Source organism: Dermacentor andersoni, chromosome 3, assembly GCF_023375885.2.
Source record: "Dermacentor andersoni chromosome 3, qqDerAnde1_hic_scaffold, whole genome shotgun sequence".
Taxonomy (NCBI): domain Eukaryota; kingdom Metazoa; phylum Arthropoda; class Arachnida; order Ixodida; family Ixodidae; genus Dermacentor; species Dermacentor andersoni.
In genome coordinates this window covers 215934641-215962182 of record NC_092816.1, presented here as the reverse complement: position 1 = coordinate 215962182, position 27542 = coordinate 215934641, and the positions used below count along the sequence as shown (strand labels likewise).

The window sequence follows — 27542 nt, the reverse complement described above, 5'->3', positions numbered from 1 at the left end:
GTGGAGAGGGTGAAAGGCGATAAAAGAGTGACGGTAGGGACATTTCCGGGGCAGACGCTTGGTTCTGCCATGGAGCGAGCAAAAGCAAAGCTCACAGAAAATGCCCACATGTGCAACCTTGTCATAGTAGCAGGTGGGCTAAATGACGTCCTAAACAGGAAAGGGACAGGACTAGCCCAGTGCTTGACGAAGGGGGTAGACGATTTGCGTGAGCTGTCCCCTCAGGTGCAGATCGTGGTGTGCACGGTGCCGGAGGTGCCTGTATGTGACAGTCCAGTACAAAGAGCTGTCGTGGCTGCTAATGAGGCAATATGGAAAATGACCTGAGACAAGGGCTTCCAGGTTGTCAAAATAAACAGGGAAGTAAGAAAGTGTCGTGGTTTTCAACGTGAGGATATCCACTTCGATTACAGGCTAGCACAAGAAGTGGGCTCGCGACTTGTTGGTCGTGCTGTTGCTATTTTAGGGGGCCCACGGGCGCTCAGGAGGCCAGAGTAGGTAGTAATGTAGAAGGTCCCCTAGGGGAACCACAGAATAATATCGGCATCAATAACAGAAAAAGGAGGAAAGCAAGAACGAGAGCTTGCCACGCAATAGGCTACATAAACATGCAGGGTGGCAGAAGAAAGGAAAAGTGGGCAGTGATTGAGGAGCAGTTAAATAGAGAACACATAGGGGTGTATGCGGTTACAGAAACTGAATGCCGCCAGTGATTGAGAATTATGCTTGGGAAGGGTGCAACAGAACTAAGTCGAAAACAAAGGGAGGGGGAGTCAGAATGCTCACCCCTCAGGGAGCCAAATGGAAAAGAGTAAATTCAAAATGTCAAGAGCACCTTTGGTTATCAGGTACAATGAGTGGAAAAAAAATTTGGCTGGGCGCTCACATGCTCTCATACAGGATTTAGATGGCTATACCGACAACAATGGGAAGTCAATCCTAGACCTTTGTGATCAACATAATCTCGTTACCGTGAATACAGGGCCTAAATGTGAAGGGCAGATCGTGTGGGAAGTGGGAAACCGTCAATCAACCATTGATTACTGTCTGATGACAGAAGGAATTCATGATAAGTTGAGAGAAACGGTCATTGATGAGGAAGGGCATAGTAGCATAGGGAGTGACCAAAAATGCATCATTTTGAAAATGGAATATGTAGTTGGGAAAGAGAACAAGGAGTGCAAAATGGCCAGCCCAAATTTGAATGCTGAACAAGTAACAAATATATTCACTAGAGCCGAGGAAGAACTTAGCAAAAGGCCAAGAGTGGGAATACTATAGTGAGCTTCTAAGTGTGCTAATGACAGTAATATAGAAAGAAAAACAACAGGTTCGTTGGAAAGGAAAAAAGAAACCAAAAGGCTGGTTTAACAGGGAGATACAAAAAGCAATCGCCAAAAGAAAGAAAGTGCCCCGAAAGCACAGGCAGGCAAAGAAGGCGCAGTTGCTTCAGGATCAAGTAGCCAGAAAATGGGAAATATACCGGGAGAAAATGTCTATGGTTCAAATACTGATGCAAGCAAACATAAAAGGTGAAAGTAAACGTTGGTTGTCAGAAGTACGTGAGAAAGAGAAGGCCACACCTAGAATATTTTGGAACCACATAAAATTATTCGGCAGGAAGTCAACAACAACACAACACTATATCCTAAACGAAGATGGAAACAAACTGGATGGAGAAACGGCACTAAATTACATCCGAAAAATAACAGCTGAATCTTTCCAAGGCAATGACGAGGTTGTACTTCAAGAACAATAAAAAAAGAGCATGAAAGAGAACCTTACGGAAAAGGAGCTGGTGCTGACAAATTTTAACTGGAAGAAAACCAAAGAGAAAATTCGTAAGCGCACAGCCACAGGGCTAGACAAGGTTCCCGTTAGGCTGATTATTAAACTAGGACCAAAAAGTAAGGAAGCTCTGGTGAAAATAGTGGAAAAAACATTAAAAGATAGATGACTACCACACAGTTGGCAACAAAGTAGAATGAACTTAATTTATAAAAGTAAGGGGGAGAAAGATAGAATTCACCCGTATAGACTGTTGACCATTACATCAGTAATATACAGGCTAGCAATGCAGGCAATCAAATTAAAGGTGCAAGCATGGGGAGAGAATAATGGCATTTTGGGAGAATGTGCGAATGGCTTCAGAATAGGTAGGCATTTGGATAATAATTTACTTGTTCTTACTCAGTGTACTGAAATATCAAGAGTAGAAAGCAGACCGTTATATGTGGCTTTCCTAGAGATTACAGGAGTGTGTGACAACGTAAACCGCAACATGTTGTGGGATATTCTGGAAGGGGAAGATTAAGGTGACGATTGTCTACAGCTTTTGAGAGAGATTTATCTAGAAAATACCATTTGCATTGAATGGGAAGGGATGAGGAGTGAGGTGAAAGTTGATATCAACAAGAGACTGAGGCAGGGGTGCCCTTTATCTTCACTGATGTTTATGATGTACATGGTGAGGATGGAGAGGGCGCTAGAGGGAAGTAATATCAGGTTTAATCTCTCATGCAGGCAGGTGGGTGCAGTAGTAGAGCAGCAGCTACCAGGTTTATTTTACGCGAACAACATCGTGTTGCTAGCAAAGTGATTTGCAACGTCTGGCTAATATTCGTGGACAGGAAGGAGAGAATTTAGGTTTGAAATTTAGTGTTAGAAAATCGGGTGTAATGGTATTCAACGAAAACAGTGAACAGACAGCGATAATACCGGGCCAGGAAATACCTTGGGTAAAAGAATATGAATACCTTGGTATATGGATAAATGAAGGCAACAGATATATGGAAACACAGAAAAAACAACAGTAAAGTGGAAGATAAATGCAGCCATAATGAAGTACAGATCACTATGGTGATACAATAGGTACAAGGTACTCCAGGGTATGTGGAAAGGTGTAATGGTTCCAGGTCTTACTTTTGGAAATGTGGTTGTTTGCTCTAAATCAGGGGTACAACCAGGACTCGCTGGGAACCAAAGGTCAGTGGGACGCCTTGCACTGGGTGCTCACGGGAAGACTACAAATGAAGATGTGCAGGGTAATATGGGCTGGACTAGATTTGAAGTGAGGGAAGCTCAGAGTAAAATTTAGTATAAAGAATGGCTGAGGAATATGGAAGAAAGTAAATGGGCTGGGAGAGTGTTCAGGTATCTGTACAGGAAAAACGTTGAGTCACAGTGGAGGAAAAGAACTAGGAAGCTTACCAGCAAATATGCGGCCTGTAGGGTGAGCAAAACAGCAACAAAGAACATCAAGCGGAAAGTCAGAGAGGCTGAAATAATCTCATGGGTGGTAGCAATAGAAAATAAACCTGCCATGAGTAACTACTTAAAAGGAAAAAACGAAATTGGGAAAGAAACAATTTATGATAACTCAAAGCGAAACTCGTACTTTTTCGAAGCGAGATCAGGATGTCTTAGAACACGCACCTATAGAAAGGTAGAAGAAACATATGCTTGCTGCGGTAAAGCTAGGTAAACAATGGAGCATGTTTTATTAGAATGTGAAGACATCTGGGTCAATTTGGGCACCACAGGCCTCCTTGAAGCCCTTGGGTTCAGCGAGATCAGGGAAAAAGTAAACAACTCCGCAATAGCGATTACAGTAAAACCTCGTTAAACCGTACCCGCTTGAACAGTAGTTTCGGTTTAAGAGTAGTCAAGTCAATTCCCCGACTCACCGGTAATTGAACATAATGTATTTTGTATCCGCATAAACCGTACCAGCTTATTGCGTACGCATCGGTTAAAACGTAGCATTTCCACTTTTCGTCGCGCAAACACGGCGGTACCGGGCGGTCCGGCAGAACAACAAGCCTCAGAGATCGGTACAACGGCCTCCAAGCGCTCTGTGCGTTTGCACGTGAAGCCGCATCAACATCAACATCATTTCGACGCTGTGCTAGGGTGGCTAGAAGGCAACCCTAGCACTTCTAGCCCTTCTAGCCACCCTAGCTGCCACCCTTCTAGCCACCCTAGCTGTGCTAGAGAGCGTGAGAGCGTTGTGGCGTCGTGCAAGCGAGGAATCGCGTCATGCCGAAGCTTGGATAAAAAAGACGCCGGGTGCTCAGCATAGAAGAAAAATTAGACATCGTCCGTGCTATCGAACGTGATAGGAAGAAGTCGGCGCTGGCCCGCGACATGGATCTGCTGTTGACTACGGTGTGTGGCATTTGGAATGCGAAGTTGCTCGGCAGCGCTGCTGCGACCGCGAAGAGATGTCGGCTACGAGGTTCGACTTTCGCCATTGTTGCCTCTGCTGTTGCCGAACTGTCGACTAGCGACAGTGATGAGGACGACACGGAAAGCGACAGCATGGGCGATTCAGGCCCGACAGCGGCAGAAGCTGCGCGTTACGTCAGCCTCGTGAATGCAATCGTCGCAACGAGAACAGGGGCGCGATAACGTAACTATTCTAAATGAAAAGTTTTCCGAACTCCAACACCCGGCAATGAAAAAGGCGCCCCGGGACTTATGCAGCACTAGTGCGCGCGTGCACGGAGAATACGTAACGCCAACGAGGAATCTGCCGTGCACGTGTTTGCCGAGAGGAGGGGGGCTGGCTGAGAAGCTGGCACGCAGCTTGAGTAAGTTTGAGGCTGCTGTCGTCGTGCTAGGCCGCCGCGGCATCAAACGAAAATAACACTTATGTCGCGCGAAGGGAATAAATACTGCATGTTCTTTCCCCTTTCATCGCACTCTCTCTGAGTTCCGTTTTCGACAGGTAAGTGGGCGATCTCATGCTATTTCGGTTTAACAGTACTACCCTTTAGTACGTACTTTTTCCGAGCTCCGGCCGACTACGGTTTAACGAGGTTTCACTTAGTAAGAGATGATTGTAAGATTGGTGGGAGAAAAGTAAGGAAACAACTAAAAAACGGAGACCTACAAAAGCAGAGTTCGCAAAAGGGGGCCAGAAAATTTGGTTGTGGGATTAGTTTTTTTTTTTCTTTTTTAACATAGGTAGGACATTAGGCAGTATAATAGCGAGAGCTTGGTGGCGCAACCCACTGCCCCATTCCAAAGGGGACCCTCATAACATCCATCCATCTATCACAACCTCTACATTGGAGGAACCACCCATGGCAGGTACGATAGCCATTTAGCAGCATGACAATTGTCAACAAGGACTGGTGGTCACAAGAGGTCGGTTGGTGATGGAGCCCACCTCTCGAGATGAAAAACCCTCCTCAGTTGCACTTGCTCTTCTGCGTGCCTCAGCGATGGTAACAGCTGGCCAAGACTGAGTGGCTTGACATTGTTCATACTGGGTGCTGCTGCTGCAAAAGTGGTCCACTATCCACTGTTTGCCCCTTCTCGTAAATTTTGCTTTTCCTGGCAACACGACCTGGCTTCCCTCCCGAGACCCGGGAAGGCAAGCTTGACAGTGGCATCGTCACCATCAAACTGCAGAGCCTCTCATGATGTCTAGCTTGCTAAAATACCTATGGGAAATAGTTGAAGCTGATCTGTTTCACTACAAGAAGCAAGACTCCATAGTCATTGCTGAGTACTACACAAAGTGTCATTGTCCCCGTATTCCACGGGGTCACTCTCTGATCATGCCGCAGCACAGTCCCAGAGTGCTTCAATGGTACTGACTGTAGTGAGGCATGCTGTGTAGCACCTTTGACTGCATCCTGCATTCAGGCAAACAAAGAGGGTATCGCTGCAAGATGTGTGCAGATGGATTTCGAATGTTTGTCATGCAGATTTGTTTGAGACTGGTGTTGAGAACTCTAAAGTGACGGGAATCTCATATGGATGGCACAGTGGACCACTAGTTTCAGGGAAGTGCCACTGAGACAAGTTTCTCAAATGACGAAGGCAGCAGAGGCTACGAGGACCACTGAATAGATGTGCTCATTGTTGGCTGCTGCCAATTGCTATTATGCATAGCAGTCTGAGCATAACAGTCTGAGGCTACAAGTGTGTAGCTAATAAGCCCACCTCGAGTGAGGCACTGTGAATAGGAAAAAGAAGTGCAGGCCTTGCACGAGTGAATACATTGTGCATTTGTCACTGTACGTTTTGAAATATATACGTAGTCACGTTACTATACATATGGCAAGAACTATCAAGTTTAATGTAACTAAAGGACATAGTTCCCGTATGACACCTTCGCATTGCATCTGTGAAATAAATTACCAACAGATCTTCCGACACCTTTGCATCGCAGCTCTGGAATGAATCACCAACAGAGCACAACAGCCATTTACCGGCTACAAAACTAACCTTCACTCTTTTATACTTGCATCAGTTGCTCAACAAGTATGTACCGTATTTGTACTATTTCACACATTGTTTTTTTTTCTCAAGTGCTCTAGTGTTTATATAAAAGCATATAGCATATAACATAACTCCTACGAGAGTTATAGGGCCCCATCTTTATACCATGCCCCATGTACTTAACTTCATGTGATTAATAAAAGAACTTGAACCTTCACTGAGAGTGCGTCTTCATCGTCGTCGACACCCAGTTCACTAAGTTGTCCTCAGATTCCGCAGAAGTGGCAAACCCACAACTGTTATGCACATCTTGAACAAAAAAGTATTTTGCCAGCTTGACAGTAGCAGCCATTCAGCTGTCCGTGGGACCCTTGCACTAAATGAGTACGGCTGTACTCATGGTTCCACAAAAGAAGCCACTACAAAGGCCATTTTCTGTAAAGCATTTTTCTACAGTCAACAACAGCCTAAGAAGTGGCAAATATGATGTTCAACTCAAAGGAAATATTGTAGATGTGCCAGATAATTGCATTCACTCATTTTGGCTTCACAGTGGTGGAGACTGATTTTCCATATCCCTTGGCAACTATCTGAGTGTGGAGGCACGGTGCAATTTACACCCCTGTCAAGCAGACAAGTTAAGATCACAGAGTGTCGCTCGGTTTAAGTGCACTTTGCCAAATCTAAATGCCACGAGTGGAGTGTCACAGACGAGCATTCGGGGATGGCGTTGACAGAAGCAAGTCCTTTTTACGTGCAGCGGAACGCGAAGAAGCTTTTGCGGCCTGAAGAGTGGGACATTCCCGGAAATCGAACTCGGCCTGACAGAGTTCGTACGCCAACAGCAAGCCGCGCATCTAGCTGTGAACGTGGAGCTATGCAGGCAAAAGCGAAGGAGCTTGTAAGAGAAAAAGGGCTACCGAACTCCGCCTTCAAAGCAAGCAAGCACTGGATTTATTGCTACATGTGCCGTGCTGGTTTTTCCTTACGCCGCCGAACTTCGATTTCACAAAAGCTGTCCGAATCGTTCGAAGAGCTGCTTATGGCTTTCCAGCACCACATTATTTCCAAGAAGTCCAAGAACTTCCAGCTAGAGCAAATCGGCAATGCTGACCAAATGCCGGTTTATCTGGACATGCCAGCACCCCTCACTGTGCACGAAAAGGGCTCTAAACAAGTTTACGTCCGGTCCACTGGCAACGAGAAAATGCGAGTTACCGTCATGTTGTCGTGCACGGCAGACGAATGCAAGCTCCCGCCCTATGTCTTCTTCAAGTGCAAGACAGTGCCTAAAGGTGAAGAGCTGCCAAAAAATGCCACTGTGAGATGCCAGGAGAAAGGCTGGCTGAACGAGGATCTTGTACTCGACTGGATAAAGTCCGTGTGGTGTAGGCAGCCCGGCGCACTGTTGTCATTCCCGTCCATCCTCGTGCTGGACTATTTCGTTTCCATTTAGCCGACTCAGTGAAGAGGCTGTTGCGCGAATCTGGCGCTGAGCTCGTCATTATTCCGAGTGGGATGACGTCTCAGCTGCAGCCTTTAGATGTTTACATGAACAAGCCATTCAAGGGCGCGGTCAAGCAGTATTACGCAGATTGGATGTGCTCAGGTGAACCTGCAGTGACGCCGACTGGGCGGCTAAAGCGGGCTTTGCCAGCCGTGCTATGCAAGTGGATTTTGGACGCATGGGCCAGCATACCTGAGGACCTTGTGCGTCGTGCATTCAAGAAGTGTGGCATCTTGAACACGCTTGATGGCACTTAGGATGGGTACCTCTGGGAAGATATGTCCGACAAGGAACTATCCGAAGAGAGTGCAGCTAAGGAAGACAGCGATTAAAGTGCGAAGTGCAACTTAAATGTTTTCCTCAAGTATTTCTAACTCGTATTATATGCGGATAAAACTTTTTTTTCCATTTCGCGTCCCAATAATTTCACCTTGTACTATATGCGGGTTCGTATAATACGCAGGTTTTTACGGTATATGTTACGGTATGACGTGTGACAAACTTCTGCTAATCTTCCTCTTGTTGTCAACCAGAGGCAATTATATATCGCAAGTCGCCCCAAAAAAAAGAAGAGAAAAGGAAACGCATGCACGGTGGCAGCATCCTTCCTATGCTCACCCCTGTGAGCACTAAACTAGCGAGAAACAGGTGGCCGCCCTTTGAATGATTAGTAATGACATAGCCATTAGTTTTGCAAGCGTAAGAAGCTGAAACCGCACGCGGCACAAAACCCAAACCACCACCGGCCCACGCGTGCGCCAATGCGTGAGCGGTAGTATATGGACGTGCTAGAGCAAACTAGCTCTAAAACAAACCATGCAACGAAAACCGAGAGTGGAAGGCCTGAGAAAAAAATTCCCTGTATTCCCACATAGTGGCAGCACATGCCAGGAAAGAAAAAATTTGGAAATTGATGTGCTTTTTAAACGTACAGATGGCGCCGTAAATATACGGCATCGACTGTTTTGGACTTGTTCGCGGCGCCGTATATTTACGTCATTGACCCCGAAAGGGTTAAGTGTCACTCAAGGTACTGAAGTGCACTCTCCGTAAGTGCACTTAACTTGCCCGCTTGACAGGGGTATTAGTTGGAGGAGCTCATACCCAGTCCAGTATAGATGGGTTAAAAGCCCACGATATTGTTACCGTGCCAGCAACATTATCAGCTAAAGATGATTCCACTGAAATATTTTATCTGCTGCTATGCAAGTCACTATATATTACGTGGCAACACTGATGACAGTAACAGAATGAGTGCAATGGGAGGCAACCGAGTGCGCAGATAATGGAGCTGCTGATACATTAGGACTGACCTAAATAATATTTTATTTGGGCTGCATTTACATACCCTCTCTTCCCTATGTTTGTGCACTCGCATTGCGCAAAGCCAGTGCTGCCTCCAGCGGGCTTGTATCAGGAACAACCTAGTCTCTGCCAACAGAGCACAAATTATCAGCAAATATTTTGTTGTCACACACTTTTATGATGCATCACCACAGTGTTATCTTTATCACCTGCCTCCTTCCCTTTCCCCACTTCAGGGCAAGAGCTTGTAAATGGGCCTAGGCCAGAAATCCACATTCTTTCTGCTGCTTTTGTCGCAGCATCAAGTGAAGACACTGCAGTGAAGCTTCCAGCATAACGTGTCGTACACTCACCTGGTCCTTGGTGAGCACGAGGCACATGTCCGCATCGCTCGTGTTGGACCCAAAGCCAGTCAGTGAGGATCCCACAATGTACAGGCCACACACTGCACCAACAATATACATTTAATTTAGGGTGAATAGTAAAGCACGTGTTTGTAGTGACTTCTCATTCCAGGTGGGATTTAACATTGCTTGTTATGTCGCTTAGACCACTTAAAACTTATGTCGTAGGAGTCAGGCAAATCTGCATTACAAGCGATACTGCAGTATAAAGGTCAGACCACATGCACACATGCCGAAGTACACAAGCTCGCATCTGTGCAGCTACGCATGTGCCGACAATATGGGACAACTCGAGCGGGGTTCAGTTCCAGACATGTCAGTGCTCGGGCTGTCTTGCCAAGCCATCACTTGGCTCGCAGCTATGGCCTCACTGAAGTTCATTGATGCCCTGTGAGAGAGTGCTTTTTTGTGCTCATTTAACAATTCTGAAAATAAAAGTATTATGTTTTAAGTATTTAGGCATTCTGAAGCTATTGAAATGCACTGTCAATAACAAAGTACAAAATAATGTCTGCAATCTACGAGCCTGTTGTAGGTGCAAATCACCATTCCTCGCATGGCACAGCCAAAGCAAGGCACAGAGGTGTGAGCTTATGCTTGTCAGCACGTGTGGTGTGGCCCTAAAGAAAATGTTAAAGGGGGCATGATACCGTCACCCAACAATTTGCAGCTTTCTGCAAGAAAGTGCAGCAGAAGGTCTATTATGACTACACATGTGTAAAAACTGTGCTGCAAAAGCATATTTCTGTCCAAAATGTCAGATAGAACTCGCCGGCTCTACGCCCTGCCATACTGACATGCCACGTGTGATGTCATGTGCTGCATGAAACCGAGCCACCGTCTGCTACAAAATCAGCTACCGCACTGCGCCAAGCACAGCTGCCATTTGTTGCTCCAGATATTGCATGCGATGTCTCAGATGAAGAAACAAGCGATGAATCATTCAACAACAGAAGCAGCGATGGTGTCGTATATGCTGCGCACTTATATAGGAACTGCCTCTTCTCTCTCTTCTCTCTCGCATGTTAGTAGAAAGGGAAGTGCTGCAGTTTCTGCAATGCTACTGCGGGGAGTCACAGATTATTACAGCTGTTAAGTGGCTAATGCGGCAACAGCCAGGGAGCTCAAGAGGGCATTGTGCACATTCGACACGGTGGGGTGAAAAAGAGTTTCAGGGTGTCTACCAAGTTGACATTTTCAACTTCCCTGAGTTTTCCTGGTTTTCCCTGAGCGCCCTTGCAAGATTCCCCAAGTGACAAAGAAGTTTGTTTTCTTTCAAGACAGGTTGACGCAATGTCGCCCGATACTGTCACTCTCAAGTAAGTATGTTAAAAAATAAAACAAATGACCTAATCCAGTTTGAATAGTAAGGAGTAATGTTTATTTTATTCAAAACAGAAAACTCAAGGGAGGGGTTAGTAAAATGCACAGCGAATAAAATATCTTCGAAAAAAAATATGGTAAAGCCCATTGCAAATTGAGTAACATTTTCAAACATGAATAAAAAAAGATCCGTACAGAAGCAAATATTTTCGAAAAAGAGTTATTTCCCTCAACTGATTGATAGCAAGCTCATTGGTGTTAGGCCCAAACTTTGTCACAAGTCAGACTCTCTCTCAACAGCTGTAAGTCAACCTCAACTGTCCTGACATACCCTCAGCCCGCACAAAATTCGTCAGTGTTACCTTTCACTGCTTTACAGAGTTTATTTTGGTTTGGATGAGGGTCACCTGCATCTCGGCATCAGCCAATACTTTCCTTCTAGAGCTCAAGCTCCTTCAAAGAAGAAGTGGCACAGTTCATTTCCCGATCATTCCTCAATGCGACAGTCCTTCCTGTCCTCGTACTCGTTCTGCCATGCCTTCGCCCCACAGACCATTTGAACCATCCTCTTGGTCAGTTGTACAGTCAACGTCCAATTTTCGGACTCTCTAGAGACCGCGAAAATGTCTGAAAAAAATGAATGCATACCTTTTACTGCCTCCAAGGGCTCAAATCGCCACAGGCATGTCAAAAAGAGCTCTGATGGCCTTCCGGTACATTTATTAGGCCTAGTGGTTCTCGTACTATGACAGGAGACGGTGGATGCACGCGTGTATGATTAGGGAATACATAATGTGCCCCGTGACAATTGCCCCTTCCCACGCTTGTTAAGCTTCACTGCAATACTTCACGTATGCTTCACTGCGCAACATTTCTGTGCCGAGGCGAAGCTGCCTTTTGGGAACCAGCATTATGCAATGTGCCATGCTTCCAATAAGCTTCGACGCCAATCGCGAGGATTACAGAGGCAGAGTCGGTGCCATTGCTGATAGCGGCCAATTCTTTCAATGAAAAACACGGCATCTAACGGCAAGAGCCTTAATAAGGAACGTCTAAGCAGCTAGGCCTCGCGGTGCCGCGGTGATGGCTACGGCTGCCAGAGGATCTTCGTGCGAGAGTGCCGGTTCGAGGCGGCGAGATAATAAAAATGGCAGTGTTGGCTTTGATTATTTCTGTTTTGGACCTGCGGTGGCGGGAAAAACTCCGGAAAATCGGACGGCGAAGGGCTCTCGTGTCAGAAATTTCAGACCTTCTTACACAATTTGATTCGATGGGGTACTTGGTGCCGCGAAACTGTCCGCATTATCGGGCATGTTCCGAAAATTGGGCAACCGGAAAATCGGTCGTTGACTGTACACTCGCAACTCCTCCAGCCGACGACACGGCGTCAAAGACCATTCGTTACGATTCCTCTCTTTTACTCGAGCCAGCATTAGGGCGACTTTCGTCCCCTTTCAATAAAATGACAGCTAATTTTCCCTGATAGAAGCACAAATTCCCTGAGTTTTCCCCGAGCTTTTCCAGACTATTCAATATCCCTGAGAATTCCCGGTTTTCCCGGTTGGTAGACACCCTGACTTTCTCTCGTCGCCTTTCCTCTCTTACTCGCACCTCTCATCTATATACACGCTCTGAACCAACCCCCAACACAATGTGCACGACAGCAGCCCACAGCAGCAGCAGCAGTGGGAAAGTCAAAAGAAGAGGCAAAGAAAGCTTCGCTTTAAAAACAGAATTAGTTATTTGCCAAGAGGCACAGTCCACACAATGAAACAAATCGCGTTTCTGTTTCTTTTTATTGGTGCTGAAGGATACACTGATATCGCATACAGTCAGAGCATACTTTTTCAAGTGTATCAAGGCACACCTTGCTTCGTATGTGCAATACAGTTGCCGACCGATAAATCGGACACTGATAATCTGGACATGCTAGGTATTCAGACAGCTTCGTGGCACCACCAATGGCCCCATAGACTTACTGTGTAAAGACAACCAATATTTCAGGCCCCTGCCAGCTCTACATTCGATTACCCAGACTCCGTCCATGGCTGTAGCATACGCTGACTCTATTGCCATTATCCCCTCGACATCAAGTATAGCCTCAGATTACACACTAGATAGTAGTCTCCGAAGCCTAGCTTTGGCCGCTGCTGTACACCTCAGAGATTTAAATGCTAATGCCAATCTTGGGGGCTCTGCCTGAATTGTGAGGTCGCATCACCATTGCGATCATCACATCCTATTCTGGCATCGCCACGCATGGCCTACCATTGCAATTCTGTTTGTTGAGTTTGCGTTCCAGACAGCGCTCTGCAGGCTCCAATTAGTCTTTCTCGTGAAGCTATAGAGAGGCCACGTCAAATGGCACCAACGGCGCCCTCGCAGTCAGAATGAGCCTGACTCGCCAACTGAAGAGGCTGAATTGCCGCCTACCCCAATGAGCTCAAATGCGGACATCATTGATGACCTGCTAGGGTGTGGTGTGCCGATTGCTGTCACCATTTGGAAGACTTTGCAGACGTCGACCGAGCGGTTTCGTTGTGTGCCGAACTGAACAATGACTAAATAATTGGGCAAGTTCTCCCACCGTCGAACAGGGACTCTGACTCGGATGATGATGTGCTGTGTACTCCGGAACCTTCACATGTGAATCTGACTCAAGCCTTTGCAGTCTTAGCATGGGCATGCAGTGCAACTAAAAACTGGAAGAAATACAGGCCCACTTGGTTGTGCGTAAGCACAAGTGCATGCAGCAACGCACCGACTACTTGTTCCTTGCACAGGGGCCTTACAACGTAAATAAAGTTATATTTTTTTGGATACATTCTTCTTTTTTTGGACATTTGATAGTTTGAACTTATCTACGTTCCCCATGGAGTCCAAAGTATTGGTAGTCGACTGTACGTTATCATATCCAGTCAATAGTGTTAGCATAAGCCCATACCCCTTTGCGACAATTTAGGCACTCGGCTCATATTGCATCAGAACCGATAGTGCCACTTTTTTCTCTGTGCGCAACAGCCAGGTAATTTTCTGGTTCAAAGACAAATCTAGTTTGTTATATCAGGGGTGGGACTGCCCAAAGTCATTTTGGAGCAAGTAGAATTGCATATTGGAGCAGCTTGGAGAAGACCAATCTGAATTTTGGAAGAATAACGGAATAATGAATATGGCTGCCCACTTTGAAACCCCAACAAAACAGAATAAACCAACACCAGCAACTGTCTTAAGCCATGTCTTAAAGGGACACTAAAGGCAAATATTAAGTCAAGATAAAGTGATAGATTAGTGCTCGAGAATCCCTAAGGAGTCAAAATTCTCGCGAACAGAGCCTTAATAATGGAGAAATTTAGGTAAATGCAGGACCTGATTAGAGACTCCCCTGGGACGTTCAAGTACTTGCCTTGTGACGAAAGCACTCAGCTGAATTTTGTCACTAGTACTCAACCACTCGTTACAAAAACCTCCTTGTATTGTATTACATGACGAAATAAATGGCTGCTTGCCCAGTTCTATTTCGTTTCTAGAAAAAGAACTCATTGAAATTGCACTTGACAGCGGTCGAAAGGTTTCGTTTTTGCTCGACTCCATGCCGCCCAAGCTTTGACATTATAGTAGTTTCGTTATCGTGTAGTGCTGCGCTGGTTTTGCTGGCTTACGAAACTCGCAAAAACTGCAAGTAGCAGAGAGTTCAACTTCCATGTGATGTCGCAGGATGCCCGAACGGTCTACGCCACTTGACCAAAAAGCAGCTGCAGCAGCGAATCCACCGCTCTGTCTTGGCTCGGTGCCCCCGTCTGTCGGGCACCGTTTTCTCACCGATGGCAGCAAAGGGCGGTGATGGCGTATGCAACGTCACCATTCCCCCGGTTGTGTGGCAGGAGATTCGAATTACGAATAAGGTATTCAGACCCTTCAGATGCAATTTTCCCGTACACTAAGTCTTTTCTTGGCACAAAACAAGCATTGCGATGTTTCTGGAATGGTATTTAAACAGTCCACGTCGACTTAGTATTTGCCTTTAATGTCCCTTTAAGCTGAATTCCGAAGCAGATAACCCTGATATTGAAACTGTCTAGTAAAAACAGATTTTGGTAATACTAGTGGCTGTAGATTTTTTATTTGTGGTAGCAATCACAAAAGGCATGCATCTGCAAACGTGTGTCCGAAATTTCAAAAAGTAGCCCAAGACATTTTTTATAAATACATTTTTCCTTCATGTCTCAACAGTGTGGGTGAAGTGCCTGGAAATGTGCTTCACTAATAGACCGTATGGAGAAGCAAGAGTTATGAACTACGATGGTTTATTATTGCAAAAAAAATTATATGGACACTCCAAGCACATTTATGCTGTCGCCGATGCCATGGTGTTCTGTATAAATTCCAAGGGTGACAACATAGTCACCACGCAGTGTATGCTATATGTGCAAGTGAAATCATGCAAGGGTAATCCACAGATGGTTGGTCAATCTTGTGCACGCAAGAAAAGAAAGACGAGAGAAAGTGTGCCATATTCCGTTGCACGCAAGGCATCGGGGGGAGGGTAGGCAGGGTGTTCTACTGCAACGGCTGCTGCATATGGCGTGGCCGTACAGACTATCTTGAAAGTTATCTGCAATGGGGACAGAGTGCATTTGCAGAGCACAGATAGCTTAGTGTGTGCTGTGTTTTCAACGCCTAATTCGTGCTGAAACGCTCACTGCTGCTGCCACACTGCTTCGCTCCAGTGTTTTGACAGCGAGTGGGTGCGGTGACCGAGTGAAGTGTGTTCACGTTTGCTTGTGCGGATGACACCATGCTTGTAAGCGAATGCTCCCAAATTTATACGGTCAATAAAGCTACTATCCTTACTTCGTATAGCTGTTCATTAATTTGCTGTCGCAATCAATGCTTCACCTGTCGAGCAAAGCTGCAACTTTTTTTGAAAGCCATTTCTACATAATAGACCAGGGCGATTCCAAAGCACCTAATGCTTAACTTTCTTGTAGTATAACGTAAGCTATTCCAATTTTCTTTATTCCAAATCCACCATTAGCCCTTCGTGATAGGTCAAAATGGCTTGGGCCTTGCCCGTATGGGCATAAAACAGATTGGAATAGTTTTACTCTATATGTACCGGCTTTGGGACAGCAACGCCCACCTGCTGAACCAACTGCAGAGCACACCTCCGATATCTAGTTTGCTTGCAGCGCCACCAGCCTACTCTTCGTTATTTTGCACCTCAGCTAGGGAGCACCGCGCCGCTCGACCTGCTCAACTGTATTCTAGTACATGCTAAATACAGCCACCTTGACCGTACCCACAGCAGCAGCCAGCATGGCCACTCCCAGCTAGCCCAGTGTTGTAAGCACAAGAATTACGACAAACTGTGCGGGAGGCACCGTCGTGCAGTGTGCAGAATGTGAACAGCTGCACTCTTTTTGGAGAATGAATCTGCTCGCTCTTCGCAGCCACTGCTGGTGCACACATGAGGAAGCTGTTCTGGCACAGTCTGGCATGGGAATTTGCATTTGTACCAAAATGGCGCAATTGGCGCAGGAGTCCCTCCTTTGCTATATCCACTGGCAGGACAATTTTACTTTGTTACAATGATGCTTTAAGGGGGAAAGAGGTGTTTAGAAACATATCTTCTTTATTTCTTGACAAAATTTAATAAAAACTGTCACCGAGACAGAGTTTTTCATGCTAATTTCAAAAATATAGTTACTCTTTAAGTCGACTGAGTGGTTCCAGATATAATTAAAAATATTCACCTATTGTTTATCAGAACAATTACAAGAAGAGCATTAGCCAAAATGTTTATAAAGACGTATGGCTGGATAGTGCAAAGTGCAAGGAACCCAAATGTATGACTTTTTTTTTATATTGCAGGTATTACCAACTTTACAGCAATTTGAAGTTCAATCTCCAGATATGGCTATTATGTGGTCCAACTAGTAGCCAGATTTTCAAAATTTCCAAAAGCAAAATTAAAAATCTGCTCCTAGCATTGTGCAGTACCACACATGTAGCTACATACCACTGTTAGAATTGTGGTTCTATGTGCTCTGATGACCGAGATAGCGTTTCGGCAAGTTTAAAGAAACACCAAAAATGAGATTCTGAGAAACTGAGGAGCAGCGCGACCACACAAGTGTGCGCCACGACTGGTTCCGGCTCTTGGTTCCGCTGAGCCAACAAAACCCCGTGAATCGACTGGCACACACGGCCAAGTCGAGCGACCTTAGGAGCATGCACCATAAGTTAATGGAGAGCTTTCCACCTGACTCATCAAAAATCACGGCAGGACGAGCCCACACATAGAGAAACTTCATGTCGCTCAAGTCATTCCACTCCCTGGTGAGATGGAACCAGACCTCCTTCCACGCTTTCGCAAGCACTTCATGAAGGCCCGACGCCCACCCCCTGAAAACCGCATCACAGCGTGCCAACCAAACTTGGTGCAGTGGAATCTCGATGATACGATCATGGCTAATACGAATATCTGGATGATACGAATTTTTCTGTGGTCCCGGCCGAGCCCCATTACTTTGCAACGTGCGAGAGAACGGTTATTACGAATCAATTTTCGACCCACGTTGGTTGATACAAAAATTACCGAAGACACTTTGGAAATTTGAAAGTGTGCTTGGCGAAAGCCAGACGCTGCTGCCGTCTGCGCTCCGCTTCCCTGGCTTTGCTGTTTGGTGAAATGGCCGGTCGCTGCTGCCGTCTGCGCTCCAATTCATTCGCTTTGGGGTTCAGCGATATCACCTGTCGCTGCTGCCGCTTTCGTTCTGCTTCCCTGCCTTTGATACCTGCCGATCTAATCAGCCGCTGTTGGTGTTCCCGTTCTGCCTCCCTTGCTTTCGCATCTGGTGACATGTTCATTTGTCGCATGCGCATTCACTCCTTGTTCTTCTGGCGTTTGGTGTTGGGGGAATCCGGCGTCCGCTATCGCTTCCCCGAACCGCTTGGTGCGCAATCACTGGGCCGCTTCGTAGCTGTCGGTCTCACTCACTCGACTGCAACGAGGCGTCTAACGAAGTGCCGGCAGAGCAACTGCCACCGCCGACGCCCGCGCACTCATTCTATTGCTACTGTGTGACGTCACGGTTGCTATGCGCAGTTGCGCCCCTGACCGGCACGTCGGTTGCTAAGGAGAGGAGGAGGTTGCGCCGCTGCGCGGAGGAGAAGCCACAGTTGGCACGATTCCAGTGCACGGACGGACGCGCCCGCGAGCATGAGCCCCACCGACGGCAGTGAAAGGGAACAGCGCGCAGTTACGCGATTTCTCGCTCTCTTTTGGTGCGGAGGCGCGGACGCGGCGCCGAACAGCGTGGAGGCCGCGACTGGGCGCAAGGAGTTTGAAGCGGTGACACTTTTGCTGCTTTTGTGCTTTTCCTCCTTTTCCGCGTGCCATCGGACGGAGTGGCTGCTGTGCTTCGGGCCGCGTTCTTTGTGTTTAGACGTGGGCGATGGCGAAGGACCACCACCGGCAGCTGAAACGCTGCATGCGCTCGAAGTTCTGAGGCGTGCTATGGCCGCGGTTGAAATCAGCGACGACACGTGCACGCGTTTTTATGGATTTGAACAAAGTCTGCTAATTGACCTGCCATAGAAAAAGAAGCAGGAGGACATTAGAGGCTTTTTCTTCAATAAATAAATGCTTTTTACGTACGTGTGCCTGAGTGAGTTCACCTCTGACTCTTTAATTTAGCTAGTTTTAATTGTTTCGATGATACGAATTTCGGCTAATACGAATATTTTTCTTGACCCCGTGAGATTCATATCATCGAGGTTCCACTGTGTGAGCACTTGACGAGAAGAAGCACGAACTGGTTGATCGCCTGCTTAGAAAAGGGGTGCAAAAATCAAGCAGTCTGATATGGAACACCTGGGAGACTAAAAAGACTAGAAATCCGTTGGAGAAGAGCTGCAGGAAGCAAACTGTGTAAAGATATGAACCAAATCCTCACAACCGCCACAAAAAGGCCACACTCCACGAGCCTGGATGGCTGTGAAGGGCCTGTAGCTCAACGGCAGGCACCCTCGTGCCAGATGGTACATGAACGTAGCTCGCCTGGCATCGAGGAAACTAGCCGTAATGAGCTTTCGGCTTGGCCTGTGCACGGAAAGATCGTACCTTTGGCAATATGGAGGGAGACTTGGAATGAGGACATCGACTAGTTCTTGGATTGGAGTTGAAATTGCATTGATGACGGGGTGAGCCTTGGAGAGGCATGCTAGAGAATTGGCAGCCGCCACACAAATGGTGGATGGTGAACCTAAGCGAGGTACACAGTGGGAAAATGTGCTTTGCGAAAACAAACGGAGTCGGGTACTAAAAAAAAAGGAAGTAAAGCTTCGAGTCAGGAGTATATCCGAGTTAAGAGTGAACTGGGTCCACCTGACGTGTAATGCAGTAGCCACAATGCCCAGGTTGGGAATTCCGAGTGTAACCTTATCCTTGGGAAACTTAAGCACCTGCCAAGCTACACAACCAGTTGTCCCTTCCCAGAGGAAACGAAAGAGGACCCTCTCCAAGATAAGCTAGGTTCGGGTTGGAACAGGAGACACACACGCCACGTATGTAAGGAAGGAAAACAGAAGTGAGCGAAGAATTGTCGCACGAGCTGTCAATGGACATGACAACGCGCTGAGTTCCTGAATCCCGGTTTTAAGCTTCTGCTTAGCTTGCTGCCAGTTTTCAGGAGACAGAAAGTCTGGATTGAATTGGGTACCTAGAATGCACAACGGCATTTTCACAGGAAGACCATGAACGGGCTGCGGACTGGACGGAGTAGAGTTCAAGTACATAGCTGCACTGTTTGACCTATTCAACCTTGCACTACTTGCTGCGCAGTAACTGTCCATGACATCTAAGACGGTGCAAGTTGATGCCTCGTCCAGGATGACGATAGACATGTCATCCGCATAGGCAAAGAGTACAACCGGAGGCGAACCTGGTGGAAGTAGGAACCTGCCAATTCTACTGTCGCAGGACAACCCCTGCAGAAGCGATTCGAAATCGAGCACATAGAGGGCAGGCGAGAGAAGGTCCCCCTGCCATACACCACGTCCAACAATGAATGCCTCAGAGACGCGATCCTGTATGAGAACAGCAGAAGTCGATCGAGAATACAAAGCTTGGACCATCTGCCGAAAACCTACACTAAAGCCAGCCTCTTCCAAAACCTGGAACAGGTACCTATGGCTAATGATATCGAAAGCCTTCTCCTGATCGAAGAAGCACTGAATACCTGGAAGTTTCCTGGCATTTGCCCACAGGAGAAGGTCCCTGACTGCTAAAGCGTGAAGCTAAGTGAAATGTCTCTGGACACAACATGCCTGGTATGGACCCAAAACAGTGTTTAGTACTGGAGTAAGTAACATACATAGATACTTTGCTATGAGCTTCTAATTGCAGCTCAGAAGTGTGATTGGACACCATGCCCTTAAATCGGTGCTTCTCGACTCATCCTTACAAAGGAGAGTGATTAGCCCCTTTCTTTGAGATGCTGACAGAGTCCCTACACTGAGTAGCCTGTTCACCAATAATGTGAACAACTTCCCTAACAGTGTCCAAATCTTCACATAAAATTCAACTGTCAGACCATTGGATACTGGACAGCAATTATGCTTCAGACTTCAAAGCCGAAAATAGTTCGTCCTCAACTATGGCTGAGCCAGACTTCCGGTGGCTCAGCTGGTGAAACGAATGGAAAGACAGCTGGAGTGGCAGCTGGTTCGGCGTACAAGTTAATGTAAAACAACCTCGCCAGTGCAACAACTCCATCTGTTGAATCGACTATGCTTCCATCACTTGGATCTACTAGGGAAGAGAGAGTCGAGGTGGACATCGCTGTCCGTGTGGGAAAGCTTGACGTTGGCATGCACTGCATGTCCGCAGTGGCCGCGCAATGAAGTAGACGATGCAAGTCTAGCCAATGGCGTGGTTAGCTGAGGGTCACGTGCCTTTGTCGACCAGTTACAGCACGCATTGGAACTTCTTTTTGAGGCGGAATTTCTTCTCTGCCAATGTGCGGACGGAGCTGGTGGTGGCGGGAAAATAAAGACAAGAGACGGCTCTTTCAAACAATGTACGAGTTGGCGCGACCAAACGACTGCGGGGGCCATCACGCGCCGTGGACAAAGCGCTTTTTTACGGAAACTTTGGCTCACATTTAGGAGACACGGGTGTCCAAAATTTATATTACGGCTAAAATATCGATTTAGAATATGCAAAATTTGTCTAAGTGGTAGAAGAATAGTTGTAAATTCCGAAAATACTGTTTTCAACATATTGCTACGGAACAGAATGACGAAGAGGCGAGCAGTGAAAAGACGACGACGATGTTGGGAGGCTAGCGCGGGCTGTTGCCTCTTGGCGAAGTGCGGCGTATTCCCTTGTAAATATACTTGTACAGTCGCCGACTGATTTTCCGGACTCCAAAAATTCGGACATGCTCAATTATTCGGTCTGCTTCGCGGCACCGCCATTCTCCACATAGACCATAATGTATAACAACTGCTGAAAGTTCGGACACCTTGCAACCTCTCGTCAGATTTTTCAAACACTCCTTGAGCCAACTCGATCGACAGCACCATGCACCGACTCTGACCGGTGCATGGTTCGACTTGCTGAACGCATTTTTGTTTTGAACGGAGCCTCCTTGCTGCCCCACGAGGTGGCGCTATCGCAAATCCCCGCTGATCATCATTGTTCTCTACAGCAGTTCCGGATTCAGCTTAGTAAGTCATGTCAAGACAATACAGTAACTGATTTCTTTCTTCGTGCACCAGGTTTCGTGCACGACGCCACGAGCAGGCCACGTTTTTCGTTCGTGCGACTGGTGTCGCCATGGTGGTGTTTGCTTTGTGTGCTGCGTTGAGGTTCGGGTGATCCAACGCAGCATACGGAAACATAGTGTCAAGTGTCTAATGGCGCTGACAGTGCCCGCGCAGACTGCGCTGGGGCATGCCGGCAAGCCTAGGATTTGTCGCCTTCTGATGTGCTCCCTACTGACGCTGAAAATCTTCTGGGGGGACCTGCGCAGTGGTAGCATTGCGATTCCGGACACCGTCTCATTTGACAGTTTTACATGTGCTGACTGTACTGACATGCACAGAACTCGACGACGGTGAGATCATTCGTCAGGTTTCTCCTGCACCGCCGGACGATGACTCTGAGTCGGAAGATGCCGCACCATGTGCTGCGCTGCCGTCGCATGCGGACTGTGTACAAACAGTGACTGTGCTTTCAGCCGCCTATAGTGACCGTACGACCCTCTCCGAGGTTCAGGCTTATCTGATTGCGCCTAAGTAAACGGAACAGCGTGCAACGGCGCATTCCCGATTTCTTCAAGCCTACTGCCCAACCTGAATAAGTGCGTGGAAATAAAGGATTTCATATTTTTTATTTCTTAATCTGCTTTTTTGGACACCTGTTTATTCGGACATTTCCGCAGTCCCCGCGAGGTCCGAATAAACGGTCGGCGACTGTATATGGCTTTTCGTCTGCGTCTTCCTACTTAACATATCTGGTGAAGGTGGACGTTCCCTGTACCTCGTCACGGAGCTTCGCAGTGGACTGTACATTGAGCCTTCCTTCATGGCTCCCAGCGATGACAACTCGACTCAGCCGCCTCCGACACCTGCTGTCACTTCGACGACCTACATCACTCTCCCTGCTCCTCGTGATCTAGGCGTATTCCGGGCAAAGATGGGGAAGATGTTGAGGACTGGATCAGCCTGTACGAACACGTCAGCCGCAATAACCGGTGGGACCCTACTATCATGCTCGCCAACGTAGTCTTTTACCTCAATGGCACACCTCGAGTTTGGTTTCGGACACACGAAGATGAGCTCACCAGTTCGGATTCGCCTAAGCAAAAGCTCCGAGACTTGTTCGGCAAACCCTACGGTCACCAACTTGCCACGCAGAAGGCGCTTTCCGGCCGTGTGCAGACGTCAACAGAGCCCTATGTCACGTACATTCAGGACATCTTGGCTCTCTGCCGCAAAGTTGACGCACACATGACTGAGTCAGACAAGGTTTCCTACATCCTCAAAGGCATTGCCGATGACGCCTTCAACTTGCTCGTTTACAACAACGTGGCGGCGGTGCATGCACTGATAAAAGAGTGCCGCCGCCTGGAACTCGTTAAAAGCCAACGTATCAACCAGCAGTTTGCCCGTCTGCCCAACACCCCAGCGACATCTCTCTGTGCCGACGCTCCTCGTCCCAACAACACTGGCGATGTTACCAGGATCGTCCGGCGTGAGATCGAGGCCGCCTATCCGGCTGCCTTCAACTTCAGCCCCACCAACGTACCTGCAGTCACAGTTTCCCTGATCCAGGCAGTTGTCCGCCAAGAGTTCGAAAACATGGGTCTTCACACCATCTGCTCGGCCCATCGCCCTGTTACCCACCCGGCTTCTTCGATTCTGCCCCGTCCCGCATCTTCTTACCCACCACGTTTCTGCAACCCATCTGAATGGCGCACTGCTGACGACAAGCCCATTTGTTTCCACTGCCGTCGAATCGGGCACATTTCTCGGCACTCGCAGTTGCTGGAGTTCCCCGAACTGGTCTACTTATACTGCCTACTCTCGCCCCTCAGGTGGCCCTTCTTGTCCCCATGCCACACACTCCGATAATGCCGCCACTGATTCTCCTGCGGCGAACCGCCCTTATTCTTGTTAACCTTCGCCCCAACGACGACAATCTCACTCTCCCCAGCCCCGTCGCTCCTTTTCGCGGACTCCCTCCGGACGCCACTCCAAGCCGAAAACTAGACGATGCAGCGCCTCGAGGTGACGTCCCATTGCTCTCTACGCCGCCAAATCCTCTACTGACGTTGCCCACTCATCTGAACCTTCTTGAAGTGCAAGTCGACGGTGTTTCTGTATCTGCTCTTATAGGCACTGGGGCGCATTTGTCGGTAATGAGCGCTGACCTTCGTAACCGCCTGAGGAAAATAATCATGCCCGCCACGACGCCTGTTGTCCGTGTTGCCGATGGCGGAACAGCCCCCGTAATTGGTATGGGTGCCGCCCGCATATCCTTCGCCGATCACTCCACTATCGTGCTATTCACAGTCGTCACCCACTGTCCCCACGACATCATCCTCAGCTTAGACTTCCTCTCCACACATTCTGCTCTCATCGATTGTTCCGCCACTACTCTCGGCCTTGACCTGCCTGTTCTGGATCCTGCTGAACCACACCCCAGTCGCCTCAGTTCCGTCGACTTCGTTCGCTTGCCACCTTCGGCACTGACTTACGTTGACTTAGTGACATCCCCACCAGTGCCCGACGGTCACTACGTCGTGGCTCCTATGCAAGACGTCCTACTTACACACGGGATCACAGTACCTCATACTGCTTTGTCTATTACGGCGAATTGCGTCTGCCTGCCAGTGGTCAATTTTGGCTTGACGGCACAAGTGCAGCCATGCGGGATCTCTCTGGCCCAGCTTTGCTCATTCGAGGATCACTCAGTAGCATCTATTGCAGTAGACGACAATTCAGCCGATCCTCCTCTACCATCGCCGACTTACAGAAAATGATTGCCCCCGACATGCCATCCGAGCACGCTCGTGAGTTCTACCGCGTTCTGTTTTCCTACCACGATATTTTTTAGTTTAACGATCGTCCTTTATCCCAAACTACAGCTGTTAAACATCGCATCAATACAGACGATGTCCCTCCTATTCATCGCCGCCCGTATTGAGTGTCACCGGCTGAGCGTCAAGTTATCCACGCAGAAGTTCGCAAAATGCTTGCCAAAAACATTATTGAACCGGCATGTAGTCCATGAGCGTCACCTGTTGTTCTGGTAAAAAAGAAGGATGGCTCATGGCGCTTTTGCGTGGACTATCGGCACCTTAGCAGGGCTACCAAAAAGGATGTGTATCCCCTACCTCAGATTGATGATGCCCTTGACTGCCTCCACGGTGCTCGCTACTTCTCCACTATTGACCTTCACTCCGGCTACTGGCAGATTGCCGTGGACAATCTCGACCGTGAGAAGACTGCTTTTGTAACACCTGACGATCTTTATCAATTCAAAGCGATGCCGTTCGGTCTATGTAACGCTCCTGCTACTTTTGAACGCATGATGGACTGCCTTCTTCATGGTTTCAAATGGTCCACGTGCCTGTGCTACTTGGACGACGTTATAGTATTCTCCCCAACGTTCACTACGCACCTCGAGCGCCTCTCAGCAGTCTGGACGTTTTTGGTCGAGCCAGTCTGCAACTCAACGCATTGAAGCGCCAATTCAGCCGTCGCCAGATTACCGTCCTTGGGCATCTCGTTGACGCGAACGGAGGGCAACTGGACCCACGCAAGATCCATGCTGTTACGCACTTCCCTGTTCCGAAGTGTGTCAAGGATGTGCGCAGCTTCATCGGCCTTTGTTCGTACTTCCGCCGTTTCGTGAAAAATTTCGTGGCCATAGCATGACCACTAACCGAGCTTTTGAAAAGAGACGCCCCTTTCCAGTGGGGCGATAACGAGGCCTCTGCATTCTTGCATCTAATCAACCTTCTCAGAACGCCTCCCGTTCTGGCCCATTTCGATCCTTTTGCGCCTACTGAAGCCCGTACTGATTACAGCGGTCACGGAATTGGCGCAGTACTGGCACAACACCAGCGTGGAAACGACCGTGTTATCACTTACGCCAGCAGGCTCCTCTCACCCTCGGAGCGCAACTATTTCATCACTGAGCGCGCGTGTCTGGCCCTAGTTTGGGCGGTTGCGAAGTTCCACCTATACTTACCGTATTTACTCGCATAATGATCACACTTTTTTTGTCAGAAAAATTTATGCGAAATCAGGGGTGCGATCATTACGCGGGTTAAATTTCCCGTGAAAAGAGAAAAAATTGTTTTTTCATCCCGCGTTTGCTGCGGGACACCAAAACAAGAATGGCGGCCGGCGGAGCAAGCCGAATGCACCGAACCCGATATTTTTTTTCTTCTCATGAGTACATTACGTACATTGAAACAGTTTCTACCGTATCAGTAATGAATAATATCGTTAATATCGGCAAGTTTGCGGCAATAACGTAGCCATGTCCACTGTGAGGGGACAGAAACAGATGGGCGCGCTTAGCTGCCAGTGACATAGAAACACAGGGCCGGCATGCTGCGGAAACTGCGGCATCTGCCTTCACTACTATCCTAATACGGCACGTTTCCTCTAAGGGTGGGTGAATATCTTAGCTGTGTTACAAGCGTCGGCATATGAATAGGGTACACTTCTAATGTATCCCTGTAAACGTGGCTACTATCGTTGCCGCTAGCGATTTGTTGCATGCTCACGAGTGCAGATGAGAAGAATCGAAAGGAGCCTTTTTTGTTGTTGACCACAACCATTATAAAGCCTACACATAATAAAGGCAAGTTTGGTTGCAGCTTTTGTTTAGTCATGGAAGTGCGGAAAGTGATGAAAGTAATGAAATGAGGCATCCACTTAAGAATGTTTGGTGCATGCAGACCGCTTGGTTTGTCTTGAAGAGTCGTTCGCATAGCATTAGACACAGGGTAAGCGCGATCAATATTAGCTAGACTTGGCACACGACATATCGCTGCTGCAAGTTCGGGGTGCGATCATTACACGGGAAATAAAAAAATCTAATTTTGTCGACAAAATTCAGGGGTGCGATCATTACGCGAGTGCGCCCATTATGCGAGTTAATACGGTATATAGCCGACCCTTTTCCGTTGTCACAGACCATCACACGCTTTGCTGGTTATGGTCACTGAAACATCCTACAGGAAGACTTGGTCGCTGGGCCTTACGCCTCCAAGAATATTCGTATACTGTCACCTACAAATCTGGACGACTACACAAGGACACTGACTGCCTGTCTCGCTACCCGGTAGACGAGCCTGATGATGCCGACAGTGGTACCGCCAACGGCATTTTCTCTCTGTCTGCCTTCGCTAACATCGCCGATGAGCAGTACCGAGACCTACCGCTGCGAGCACTCATCGAGCGTCTGCGCTCTACACCTACCGACGCATCCGTTCGCCGATATGTCCTCCGGGGTGGCATTCTGTACCGAAGGAACTTCCTCCCTGACGGATCTGATCTTCTTCTTGTCGTGCCAAAACATCTACGACAGACTGTGCTCTTTCAGATGCATGACGCACCCACTGCAGGACATCTTGGGGCAACCTGCATGTACGACCACGTCCGCCACCGCTTCTATTGGCCTGGTCTCGCTAGCTCCGTCCGACACTATGTTGCTGCCTGTGATCCCTGCCAGCGTCGGAAAACACCTCAGATGCTACCTGCCGGTCATCTCCAGCCGATCACCATCCCTGTGGTACTGTTCTTTTGTGTTGGATTAGACCTCCTCGGTCCCTTTCCCACATCATTTTCTGGGAACAAATGGGTAGCCTTCGCAACTGATTACGCCACCCTATACGCTGTCACCCAGGCTCTCCCTACCAGTTGCGCCACTGACGTCTCAGACTTTCTCTTGCGTGACATTATATTACTTCACGGCGCCCCGCGACAGCTGCTTACTGACTATGGTCGTAACTTCCTCTCGAAAGTTATCACCAACATTATGAGTTCCTGCTCCACTCAACACAAGCTGACTACCTCATACCATCCCAAACCAATGGCCTGACAGCGCGGTTAAACCGTATTCTTACTGATATGCTGTCTAAGTACGTTTCCAAGGACCACCACGACTGGGACATTGCCCTTCCTTACGTCACATTTGCCTATAATTCTTCTCGGCACGAAACCGCCGGATTTCCTCCATT

At 47.9% G+C, this 27542-nt stretch overlaps 1 protein-coding gene across 2 annotated transcripts in view; it reads right to left on the bottom strand.

Moving 5' to 3' along the window:
- The window catches only part of LOC126536378 (poly(A) RNA polymerase GLD2-like), a 149676-nt gene that overhangs the window by 61198 nt on the left and 60936 nt on the right, over positions 1-27542 (bottom strand). For both annotated transcript variants that reach the window (XM_050183314.3, XM_055073131.2), the window contains one exon: positions 9400-9491. In XM_050183314.3, the coding sequence (XP_050039271.2) occupies positions 9400-9491 (92 nt within the window). The remainder of the gene's footprint in view (positions 1-9399; positions 9492-27542) is intronic.